General features: G+C 38.9%; 1 protein-coding gene across 3 annotated transcripts in view; it reads left to right on the forward strand.

Annotated features, from left to right (window-relative positions):
- LARS2 (leucyl-tRNA synthetase 2, mitochondrial) overlaps positions 1-13,100 on the forward strand; it is a 57,054-nt gene that overhangs the window by 34,369 nt on the left and 9,585 nt on the right. For all 3 annotated transcript variants that reach the window (XM_065665595.1, XM_065665594.1, XM_065665593.1), the window contains 5 exons: positions 1,963-2,066; positions 3,220-3,402; positions 5,513-5,682; positions 6,766-6,843; positions 8,993-9,104. In XM_065665595.1, coding sequence (XP_065521667.1) covers positions 1,963-2,066; positions 3,220-3,402; positions 5,513-5,682; positions 6,766-6,843; positions 8,993-9,104 — 647 coding nt within the window. The remainder of the gene's footprint in view (positions 1-1,962; positions 2,067-3,219; positions 3,403-5,512; positions 5,683-6,765; positions 6,844-8,992; positions 9,105-13,100) is intronic.

A 13,100-nucleotide genomic window follows, 5' to 3' on the forward strand; every position in this document is an offset into this window, starting at 1 on the left:
TAGAAGAAACTATCCTGAACAGTTATCTCCTGAAGCACCTTTCCCACCATTTGCTGATAGGATTTCAAGGGTGTTGTTCCCAGTTTTCATCTTCTAATTCGCTTGGATAATTTGTGATAATTCTTTGAGATTTTAGGTAGTTACTGCCTCCTATTTTGAAATACTTTTCTTGGTTTTGCTGTCTAAATTGGACTTCTCCTGCAGTTCCTTTAATTTATTTCTAAGGAGGATGTGCAGGCAACCTTTGAAATATTGTCTAGAAAATATTTCTAGAGGTGCCTGAATTGCTGCTCTTAACATTGTTGATGAAACCAGGTGGCATGGCAGAGACTTGTACAGCTTCATGACTGAATGATGCACCGCTATGTGCCAGTACTTGCACAGTATACTTCTAAGTATAGAAAATATGCAAGGAAGGAAACTCGTGTTCAAACATGAATATGTTGGAGATAAAGTATGAAGCCTGTCATGTTTTCCTCCCAATTGAAGGCTTTTCTTTCAAATATATCCTTACTTAGGGTCATCAAAAGAGCTTGAAGACTAGTACTTGGAAGATATCTGCTTCAGTACAGTTAAAACATTCATAATTGGTATATTATTAAAGAACATGTTATTAAATAAATTAGCATGGTTTAAATAGCAAGATAAATTTTCATATAATTTATATTTCCTAATAACGTAAAATACCAAATTAACACCTTAGAAGTGAGTAGTATTTTGGATTATGGCTTTTTGTGCGTGTGAAGTAAAATGTAGAAGTCTGATTGTAATGTCTCTTCTTCAGATGGATTTTTGCTTTTTAAGAAGTATGTAAACAGGAGTCATGCATCCTCTTGACATGAGTTGTTTTGGTAGATACGTGGGGCCTGGTTAGGGGAGGTGTGGAGGATGCAGTTTACTTAATGTTGAGCCACAAATGTGAGTGTTAGGAGGTGTAAGTCAGGAGTAACCAGTGCTGATTAGCATGGCCTCCAAAATGGTGATCAGCAATATGGTTGTGCTGGAGGATCCCATGAGAAGACTCCCAGACTGTGTACGCCTTCTGGGTCTGGCTCCCCACCTCTTCCCTGGCCCCTGCTCTTTTTGCCATTGCTGTTGGGACTACTTTGCTTTCCTGACCTCTTGGGTGGGGAGCAAAACCTCTAGAGATGAATTTTGTTGTCCTTTTCAGTGGAAACAGCAACAGACATCTGACTCAATGAATTAGAAATGCAAGATCATTAAAGGAGGTGGCCGCAACAATCAGATGGAGCAGTGTTTAGTGTGTAGTGCACTGCTGCCCTTAGCTTTGGTGCGTTTAAGGCTCTCTCTAGCTCTGTGATGCACACACTGCAGAAGAGTTTACTCTTCAGATGTAAATTTTGCTAGAAAAGGAAAGTTGTAATGTGCAAGATGCTAAAAAAAGCTGATCCACTGTCGTATGAACTTTCCAACATTGCCATTTTTCTAGGGTACGTTTTTCTTACAGCTAGGTCTTCATGGCTAGTCCTGCAAAGGGACAAGGCATGCGAGTGCTTGTGTTAGAGAAACTATCTTCTCTGTTTATAGAAGGAAATGTGCAGTGAGATAGAACTAAATATTTGTAAGACAGTGAGGCCAGGTACTTGAATGCTTTTAGGCAGGGAGATTTAGCTCGAAGCTAGTGAAATCGCACTGTTGGCGAAGAAATGCTTGTGTATTATGCATATGCTAATTTGAAAGGTGACGTTAGAATAACTCAGTACTAAATCAGGATGCAAGAATGTGTGCAGAATAGAAATCAATACTTACACTTGCCAGCCAGCCACCATGAATAAATGCACAAAGTCCCTTCTAAGGTGACAAGCATTTATGTACAGTCAACTTGAAATTCTTGTTTCATTAAGTAATGGTGCCTGATTGGCTCAACACCTGAGGCTTATCAGAAAGTATGCTTTTGACAGCTCTTTTCAACAGACAAGTTTCTTTTCCTTCCGTCCTTAGGGAGCCTTTCCATAAGCTCTTGGTTCAAGGTCTTATCAAGAATCAGACGTTCAGACTAACAACAACAGGCCAGTGTCTGAAGAGAGAAGAGGTTGATCTCACTGGTAAGAGAGACTGCATGGGAAAATCAGCATAGGTGCATCCAGAAAGTCAGGGACTCCTTCAGTGTACAATTGTCAGTGCTGGGAAAATCTGGAAGATAAAATTAATCCTTGTTATATTTAAACTGGAGAGCAGTATCTGTGAGTTTTGGATGCAGATGCACTTCTGGGGGCACACAGACCCTACTAATCCAGCAGCTTTGAATTACATCCAAACACAGAAACACTGCTATGGTATTATTTTAGCTCCAGTAGAATCCAAAAAAAACAGAAGTCGGTGATCAGCAGCTTGCTGAATGGAGCTCATAGTCTCAGCAAACAGACTACCTATAAAAGCATCATGGCAAAGCTAACACACACGTTTGTGTATTCAGTAGCTATTAGGAATGTAAAATATGTATAGGAAAGAGTGCTGTTTCTCATGTTCTTTCCAGTGCTTTCACTGCATAAACTGGAGCAGCAAGTCCTGACTTGCGGACCTGTAGCAACAAGAGTGGTTTGGTCATATTTGCCTTCCTTAAGCACTCCTCTGTGCAGCCATGTTTTTGCTGTTCTCCTGCGTACAAACCCCCTTATGTTTGTCACTGTCTGCTATCCTGTGTTCATCTAGAAAAGCTAGGGCTTTCCTGGAGTAGATGGTTTTGCTTTGTTGCACCTATATTAGTGTAAATGCCCTTTTCCGTCTCTAAATTAATGTGACAGAAGGCATGTTCTTGCCAGGATAACTTACTGCAATCGAAAACAAACACCTATAAATCTGGTGTTTGTAAAAGCTAAGTGCAGCTCAGAATTGTACCAAATCCGTACACCTATCTAGGAGGTTTTAAATGTCAGGGTTTTAACAGTGCTTAAATCTCAGGGGCTGTCATGGTAGCACATAAGATGAGTGCCAGATACAGCTTCAAATGGTAGAAGGATGCTTTCTGTCATGATGTAATGGAAGAATTGGCATGTTAGTGGTGTTAAAACATTAAAGGGGGAAACCTTATGAGCGAAGAGGGTGTTTACAGTGGGTGTTTTTCCTCTTTAAGCTGGTTGGAAACGAATAAATCCCACTAGAAATAGTTGTTTCTTCTTATGGTTAAGGAACAAAATTAATTGGTGTTACAAGTGAGCCAAATTTGTTCTAATATTTTGCATATGAATTAATATTTAGGAACTGAACCAGTTCACGTAAAAACTGGTGAGAAGCTTCAAGTTGCTTGGGAAAAAATGAGCAAATCTAAGCATAATGGAATAGACCCTGAAGAGTTAGTGAAAGAGTATGGCATTGACACCCTGCGTCTTTACATCCTGTTTGCTGCTCCTCCAGAACAAGATATTTTGTGGGATGCTAAAAGTAAGTTGGATTGTTTCTGGTGCTTTTGTTGGTTTGTGTTTGGTTTGTTGGGGGCTTTTAGTTGGTTGGGTTTTTTTCCTAGTGTGTTATATTTTAAGCACAAAATGAATGTAGTTCCTGATTCCCAAGTTTTGGAACAATTGAATCCAAAAAAGTATAATGAGCAGGATTTATTGTTTGTTTCTTTCAAAAGAGAAGGGGTCACAAAGCTGATACTGAGAGGCAGACTTGGAAGGTTATTGCAAGCAACTTACCTCTTAGGAGCTTAGTGGTATTTTCTTCTGCAAACTTGGATTTCATTCTCTTGTCTTTTTATTAGTTATGATTGATTGACTGAAAATTATTACTTTAATATTTTCTTCATTATAAGCTGCTTTTTTTAATCATATCAGATTGCAGGTAACACTTAGCAATATTTTAGTATTTCTATTTATTTACCTCTGCAGTGGTTTTTGTAACCTGGACTATGAAATACTTCTTGGAAGAATCTCATTAGAAGATAATCAGGGTTGCTAGTGACTAATGTTTGTACACACGTGACAGTTTTTATGAGCTTATTTCTTGAGGAAGTTAAGATTTACCCTCTTACGCATTTATTTACTGCCATCATGCAATTTGTCACACTGACAAATCTTAATTTCTTTTACCATTGTGGTTCATACATTTTAATGTAGTCTTACACATTCCTTTAAATCTAGCCCTCTTGTTGCATAAGGCATTTAATCAAATGCTCCGTGCCTCATTTAAAGAGGTGTGCTGCTGCTTGCGTTAGTTTCTTGCTAGTTGGTTCAGTCTGCAGTAAGCATTATTTCAGTTGGTGTCTATCACCTTTTACATTCATATGTGTTCATTTAGATGTTACTGCACTATTGTATGTACTGGAGGCTTTGTGAGCTTTCTCATTTGGCTTTCTATCACAGTCTAATCACAACAGTACAAAGCAAGGCATGTGAAAAGGTCTCTTAAAAATACCACTCTCTTGGAATCAGGCTTTAACTCATGCATCCCTAACAGTACACTGGTACATAATTCCCTCTGAAGCAGCAAATTCAGTGATGCACAGTCTCTTGCTATATTTTTCCACCTTGAAACTGGAATAATTACATGTGAGAATTGTGGGTACAAAATCTTAGTTGTAAAGTATACTAGAGCTTGGTGATTAGACTGTATTAAAGAAAGCTAAGCACTTGCAGGTATAATGCTAGCAAAAATGCATTTAGTCATTTGAACTAACCTGTTTCCACTTGAGAATTACAAAGGAAGATTTCGGAGTCATGTTCTGTTAAGAGTGTTGGAAAATGTGGGCAAAAGATGTTAGCAGCCTAAAGTTACTTGAGGAGGGGGAGGAGGGGAAATGGTAAGTAGGTAAAAAGGATCTCTTAAATCTTCAAACTTTGGTCTAAATTTCTTAATGATAACAGAATAGTGAATGTTTAAATTGAAGAACTCAAGCAAGCTTGATTTGTTGGTGATGGGTTTGACCTTGTCTGGATGTCCACCAGAGCCGCTCTATCACGCTCTGTCTTCAACTGAACAGGGGGACTAAAATGCAATGAAAAGCTGATGGGTTGAGATGAGGGCAGGGAGAGAACATTCGCCAGTTACCATCATGGGCAAAACAGACTCAACTTCGGGATATTAGTTCAGTTTATTACTACTGAAAATCAGAATAGGATAATGAGAAATAAACCCAAATCTTAACAACACCTTCCCTGTATCCCTCTGTTCTTCCTGGGCTCAACTTCACTCCTGATTTTCTCTACCTCCTTTCACTGAGCAGCGCAGGGGGACAGAGAATGGAGATTGTGATTGGTTCATCACACATTGTCTCTGCTGCTTCTTCCTCCCGAGGGAGGACTCCTCACATTCTTCCCTTGCTCCAGTGTGAGGTCCCTCCCACAGGAGACAGTTCTCCATGAACTTGTTCAACATAGTTCCATCCCATGGGCTTTATAGAGCAGCTCTATATGAGCTGCTCCAGCGTGGGTTCTTTAAAATTAAATAAATAAAGTTTAATTCTAGCATTCTGTTCCCTTTCCACTTTTCTGTATAATTTTGTGTTCATTTATTGTGACTGAAATTTGTTTCTGCCATCTTTCATTAATCTCAGCTGATGCTATGCCCGGTGTTCAGAGATGGCAGACGCGCCTCTGGACACTTGTAACCAAACTTATTGAAGCAAGGACATCAGGAACCGTGCCAAATCCTGAGCTTCTGAAAAAGAAAGAGAAGGCTGAAGCCAGAAAGATCTGGGAGCAGAAGAACCTGGTGATTTCTGAGGTTAGAAGAAACACTGACATAGTTTGTAAATGACTGAATAAGTTGCTGCTTATGCTAGAACCTCACGCTTGACTTACAGAGCCAAAAGTTTTGCCCCCACATGAATTATTAATAATTATTAAGTGAATTATTCTCTGTACAATTAATTCTATTTAGCTAAACAAAAAATTACTGAAATGTTTGTTCATCTCTTATGTGTTGGCTCATGCTGTGATTGGTGTCAGTTCCATTATCCAAGACTCAAAAGGAAGCATAAATCTACGCAAAATTAACTTAAATCAGGAAAAGCTTTTATCCATAGAAAAATATTTTAAACCCTGTGGTGAGGGAACTTCCACATTCTTTAACAGACTTTAGAATTATGATCTTGCAATCTATGGACAAGCTTTTACAAGCATAACTGGACTTGCAAGTATAAAGGCCTCTTGTAGCAAAGGGAAGGTAACATAATGTCCCTAAGGGATTACAACATTATGTCTTCAACATCAGAAGGACATGGAGCTGTTGGAGCAAGTCCAGAGAAGGCCACAAGGGATGGTCAGGGGCTGGAGCACCTCCCATAAAAAGAAAGGCCGAGAACACTGGGGCTGTTCAACCTGGAGAAGAGAAGCTGTGTGGAGACCTCAGAGCAGCTTCCAGTGTTTGAAGGGGCTACAAGGATGCTGGAGAGGGTCTCTTCATCAGGGACTGTAGCGATAGGACAAGGGGTGATGGGTTCAAACTGAAACAGGAGAGATTTAGGTTAGATATGAGGAACAAATTCTTCCCTGTGAGGGTGCTGAGGTGCTGGCACAGGGTGCCCAGAGAAGCTGTGGCTGCCCCATCCCTGGCAGTGTTCAAGGCCAGGCTGGATGGGGCTTGGAGCAACCTGGTTTGTGGAATTTTTGGATGATGATTATTATTTTCCCATACACACATATGACTGCATAAGTGATATGTTTGCATCTCATGATTCTCATGTAAGAGGTAAGATGGGCATATTTCACAAATTGATTATCAATAATTCTTTTTAATGTAAAACCTCAATATGCCATATTTGAGAATTTCATGTAATTAGTGATAGACCTTTTCTTCTAATACAAGGTGACAGAGTACTTCACAAAGGATCATTTATTCAATGCAGCTATTTCCCGACTGATGAGCCTCACCAATGTACTTCAGGTAAGTACATGACATTAATGAAAGTATTTTTCTCTCAGACCCTGTTCCTTTAAGTCTTAATACAAAGCAGGAGCTGCCTGAACTAGAAGTCCAGCTTTCTGTAAACCATTTACTGTCATAAACATTGCTACTAAATCGAGAGCCTCTGAGTTCAAAAGCAGCATGTTCTGGTGTCGCTGTAACCGCGAAATACACAGGTTTGCAGGAAGAGCTTGGTGGTAGTAGAGCCTCTAGGTTCTGATGTTCACATCTGCATCCTGTAATTTCAAAAGGATACTTTTTTTTTTTTTAAGGTCTGTTCTTTGTTTTCTGTTGGTTTTGACCAAGTTGCGTATGTAGCTACATATAGTAGTGCGTTATAGAACTACAAACATTCTGATGTAAGGAAAAGGGTTATTCTTTGCAAGGAAGATCACACATAATCTTGCGTTCCTCAGAGCCAGCCTTCAGCACTGGAACTGCCTGCTAGTAATAGAGTTTGCAGAGTCCCCTTTTTAAAAACAAATGTTAAGTCTTCAGCATTTTTTATTTAGATTATGTTGTTTATCAGCCATTGGCAACAGATCAAATATAATCATAGACTCATAGAGTGGCTAGGCTTGGTATAAACTATTACTGTGATTTTTGTTACTATTAAATCTGGTTGGGCAATCCTTCACGTATATAACGGTAACCAGAAATCACATAAAAATGTGGATGTTTTCACCTTCTTTATTGAAATACCTTTTTACACTTCATGGATTCCAAGGAGATTATTGGCAAAGTCAAGGAATTTGAAGGTGTGCACAAGGGCTGTACTGACTAAACTGAGTCTGGGATACTGTGTAGTGCTGGGAAGAGGATACATGTTTCTTTTATCTCCAGCTCAGAGATTCAAATGCACTTGTACTGGTGGACACAAACAGCATCCTATAGACAGCCAAGTGTTTGAACACTGACATAGTTCTTAACTGAAGAAGTCAGTGCAGTATCTTTCAAGAACAAGTTTCCATATAGCACGCAGACACTTCCTCTTCTACTCCAATTTGTAAGGAGGAAGTGGGGAGGTGGGTGAGGATTAAATATAGTTACTAAAACTAGTCTCAGTGATAAGAAGATGCCATCTGATAACGTTTGTGGTTTGTGTCAAACAAATGGCTGGGTTTGGACAGTTTTCTAGAAGATGACAATGGGCGTTCATCACAGCCCCCAAATAATTCTCATAAGTTGATATGGTTTTCTGTGCTGTTTCATTAGAGGGCAAATACAAAATAAATGCAGAATCTGAATTTACCATGAAATGTGATCTCCATCCCTGGCAGCGTTCAAGGCCAGGTTGGACCGAGTCTTGGGTGACATGGTTTAGTGTGTGCATCTGTGCCCATGGCAGGGGGTTGGAACTGGATGATCTTAAGGTCCTTTCCAACTCTTAACTATTCTATGATTCTATGAAACAGGCAAAGAAAAAAGAAGTTCATCTGGCCACTTTTAGTGCTTATCTTTTCCATGTAAGACAAAACAAATAGAAGAATGAAAGTTCAGATTTTGCCTATATAGCACCATTTGCAATAAATTGAAAATGTTCCATACTAAAGAAGGTGAACACTTTACCAAAGCAATCTGAACATCAAATTGTAAAAGGCTGTGCTGCACTTTTCATTCCCAAAGCTTCCTTCAGCTCTAAAACCTCAGTTTGTCACTAAATCCAGCTTTACCTAAGCTACCGTAGGATCCGGTACAACGGAACCTTATCCCAACAAACCCCATGCTGCATTCTGCACAGTTTGACTCTCTTATACAAGTACTTCACCTCTTCTCAGATAGCTCTGGTTTTATCTAAGATTGCACTTCCAGAAATGGCAGCACTCAGAATGTTTTTCAGTGCCACACGGGTCTGTGTTCAGACTCCAGGGCTAGAGCAGATCCCTAAGGAACTGCATCAGCCTCTTCAGGATTAGCTTCCAAGTGTTAGAGAACACACAGTGACCGAGAGTTGTGATTTTAATGCTCCAGAAATTTTCATAAGTTTCCAATTTATTGTGAAATTACATTGTCCTAAGCATAGATACTGATTTTAGGTTTTACTACTGTATTTTCTTCATAATTAAATTACATTACCCCCACCTCAGAATATTAACAATTAATTTTCTTTTCCTTACCTTTTGCTTAGCAAGCTTCCCGGCCTCTTCTTCTCCACAGCACAGAATTTGAAGATGCTTTGGCTTCACTCTGTATTATGGTTGCACCTATGGCTCCACACATTGCATCAGAGATGTGGAAAGGTATTTATAGAAATAAACTTTGTATTGATGTTCCAGGCAAAAGGTTCGCAAAAAAATGCCTGTAACATAGTACATGCATCAACTTACCCCTGAATTCCGTGTCTATCTTGTCGCCTCTCTCGTAATTCCTAAACAAACTTGAAGCTTGTGGTGCTCAGATCTCTCTTTCTGCTTTTAGTTTCTTTTCCCTTGCATACATAGGTGGATTTCTTCAGGCTAGGCAGAGAAAGGAGAAGGAAGAAAATTTCAAGACGGGGCTTGCATAAGGAATCCCTGTGCCAGCTGCTCCTGAGTATGGATGGCAGCGTGAAGAGCTACATGTAGGATAGAAACAGCACTTTTCCAAACAATTGTTTCAGAGTCTTTGGACTACAAGTGTTTCTTTTAGGAATTCAGGTAAAGAGAACCATGGCAGAGGGCTGTAAACTAAGAAGCCTAAAGGAGCGTCCAATCAAAATCCAACTCTTGTAGAATTCTCTGGAGGCTGAGGGATGTTGTGCTGCAGATCAGTCTCGTGGAGAGTGGGAATGGCTGGCAGGGAATCTTTTTTAAGGTCTGTCACAGTAGTAAACCTTGAGGTCTGAATCCCAAGTGGGCTGAGTTGCTTGGTGCAGTTAAAGCAAGTGAAATAAGATACGCGCATGCTGGAGTTCAGCGATTGCTTTTAAGGTTTACTGGGAGAAGTCCCAAGATGTATGTGGGAAGGTAGAAATATAGTCTACATTAAGACTAGCCACAAATTGCTGTGTGGTTTTGGACCTAATGTTAGCTCTTGGATGCAGTTTTAACAGTTTTATTTTCAACTGTCATCCTAAAACGTTCTGTATTCAAGTGTTTACAGAGCAGAGCTAGTAAATTGCTTCTATTTGAGAGTTGTGCATGGCCCTGGAACAATGTTCAGTGCCAAAGAAAGGCTGCTCTTGTTCGCAGCAGTAACATGGGGCAGAGCTCAGGGAATAGCAAGATGTGTTAGGAAGAGTGGGTTTTTTTATTGTGTTTTTATTTCCAGTCTTCTTAAGGTGTTTTAATGCAAGCTTAAGTGTTTAGAATAAAGAGTGGCATCAGACTTGATCTACCTGGAAAAAGCTGTTTCTGGTTAATATTCTCTTACGTTATGAAGTACTACCTACTATAATTAGAATTACACTTGAATGGAAGTGATTGCCATGACTTTGTTTTCCACACTGCTTGAAATGGAGGCAGAAGAGGTTCAGGCTAATTACTTAAAGTGCCTTGTGAAATTGGAATTCGGATACACGTTAGGGAATACAGAATTATCAGATACATCTGATACAGTGACAAGGAAGACAAGGGTGTCTTAATGTAACTTGTCAAATGTAAAGCTTAACCCTGTGATGTTTTAATACTAGAGAAGCAAGTCCTTTCTTAGTACTAAAATCACTGGAGAATGAGAACGATAAACATTTTGTGGATCCCTCCCTGATGCAAGACTGAAAAGGAAGCGTATATAACTGGGAGTGCATTGTCCTTGGCTTCTGTCTGTATTTAAAGATAACACTTTGCATGTGTGGTCCGAAGACTGTGCGTTATAATTCAGTGCAGTTAGCATAAAAAAACCCGACTGTGTGGTGATTATTGTATGCAGAATTTTAGGACTGAACATGAAAATCACAATCTCTTTAGACACAGTCAAAGTTATGAAGCAGTCTTATCAGGAGAACATATGTGCATTTAACTACTATGGTAAGGAGGCTGTATTATTTTGAAATAGCCAACAATTCTGTCCTGGGATTCAGATTTCTGGTGAAAAACACTCGCCTATAGTCCAAAGAAAGATTTCCCACATTCATATTCCAAATTGCACTCTGGTTCCACCAAGTCTTGTTTCTCTTGTGATGGAGCCAATTTCTTAAACTTTATGTATGGGTGATGATGCATTCTTATTTTAAATGCCTTCAGTATTATAAGTAAGCTTTCTAAATACTCTTTTTAGTTTTCTTTGTGCTTTAGTTCTCCATACACACTCAGAGTAAGTCTCTCCTTTTGAACCTTGACTTTGCATCTATAAGTAGGGATAGTGCTGCTTCCTCTCTCGTAAACTAGTCAGGAAAAGCTGAATAAGTAATTAGCTCTATAATTAGCACATGTAGCAGTGGACCCCCACACTTGATGGAAGCCTCTGCTGCTATTGTAACACCAGTAATAACACATAAGCCGTGCATTTCTGGTTAAATACTGGTATTTCATTCTGAAGTAACTTGCATGCAGCCTTTATATGTTGCTTAGTTGAGTGATTAAAATAAGGAGCATTTTTCCTTCTATAGGGGAAAATGAAACAGGGAAATTTGGAAGCCCTGCTGTTAATATCAAACATAAGTTTGCATTTGAGTAGGAATGCTGGTAGGAACAGTGACTTGTCAACTCTGAACCACGTTACACTTTCTTCTGTATTTAAGCATTTTTGATGGAAAAGAACTTTTTTACTAATTTTGACTGTTTCTATTGTTCACAGAATGAATAATGCTTTTACTGTTGCATTGTAACCTCTCCTTTTATGCTTTTGTGATCACTGGTTATGGTCAAGAAACACTGAAGTAGGAAGTACAATAGAATTTAAAAATCAATGCGAAATAATGACAGCCTGCAGTAAGACCCTGACTTCATATATTGGATTACTTAATTCAGCCAAAGATTTGAAAAGGCAGAACTGTAGAATTTTCTGGCTGAGCACCTGGAATGAGGCTCTGTAGGGGTAATGACATTACTTTTGCTAACTGGAAGCTCTTCTGCTGGTGCAAATAGTATTTTTTGCTTTTTAAATGACAGTTCTTATGGAAATTGGGGGGAAAAAAATCAACCAACCTCCCTTTCCTTTCTAGCCTTGGAATAAAAAGCTGGGCAAAGAGATTAGCATCTATAAATATTAAAAACTTGAAGGCTCTCATGTCCAAAAATATTTGATATTGTTGGTTTCATTCGGTACTTACATGAAATATTTTCCTTTGCTCAAAAAAATAACATTTTGCTGCAAATGTGATGTGATATAAATTTTAAGTATCTTAACAGATTTTCTTAAGTATTTGCATTCTGAATGCATTTATATTTAAATATATTTTATTTACTTGATTTACTCGATACTATATTTTATTCATTTCAAACTTAAAGTTATTTGACACAGATCACAACAAAACGTAGAAAGAAAATAAGCAAATCTGTGTTTTCTAATACAATAGCTTGTACAAATTAAAACCTGGCCAAGCGTATAAATGTGTGCGTAGGTATCATCTTGGTTAGGAAAAAAAGTTCCTTATAGCTGGGTTTAACTGCAAATCGGTCTGAATGATAACCAGCTAACGAAAGTATTGGGCAAATTACAAAGGATATGCTAGAGTGTTAAAGATTCATTGCTTGACATTTAAAGTAATGACTAGCATCAGCTCTATAAGTAATTTTGATAGTAATACCTCTATTCTGCTTTGTAAGAGTTGCATCAGGGTTCGTAGCTTTCCAGTTCACTGTGTTTTCTTTGTTAGTGTGTCAGTAAACTGCAAAGTCAGAACTACCGTTTGACGTGCCAAGGATGCTTCTGGTGTAGCATGCAACTTTTAAGTATAGTTGAGGTAAAATTAGATAGAGTCAAGGGACAGCAATTTTTGTTCTTCTGCAGCTAAAGAATTACTCTCCCATGGGGTTTAGTTTATATATGACCATCCTGTTTTCATGCATCAGGTAGAAACGAAGAGTTTGGTCTCTTTGTGAGCGGGTTAAAGAGCGTACTTCAGTATTGGCATTTAATACTTCTAGTTTGAGTGACGGACAAGCTGCCTGAATGCTGTTTGATCAGTGCCTCACCTTTCAGCAGCTGAACAATCGTAACCCAATGCTTTCATATTTTGTGTGTGAAGGAGTTCTTTCTCCTGATTAGAGGAGGAACAGTGTTTTGGTGATTCAACCTAATAGTCTTTAACTGTGCAGTGAATACACTGGTTTATCGCTTAATAACATACAAAGCGCCTGTTGCCCCTCAGTGTGGGA

Source organism: Lathamus discolor, chromosome 2 (genome assembly GCF_037157495.1).
Source record: "Lathamus discolor isolate bLatDis1 chromosome 2, bLatDis1.hap1, whole genome shotgun sequence".
NCBI lineage: Eukaryota > Metazoa > Chordata > Aves > Psittaciformes > Psittacidae > Lathamus > Lathamus discolor.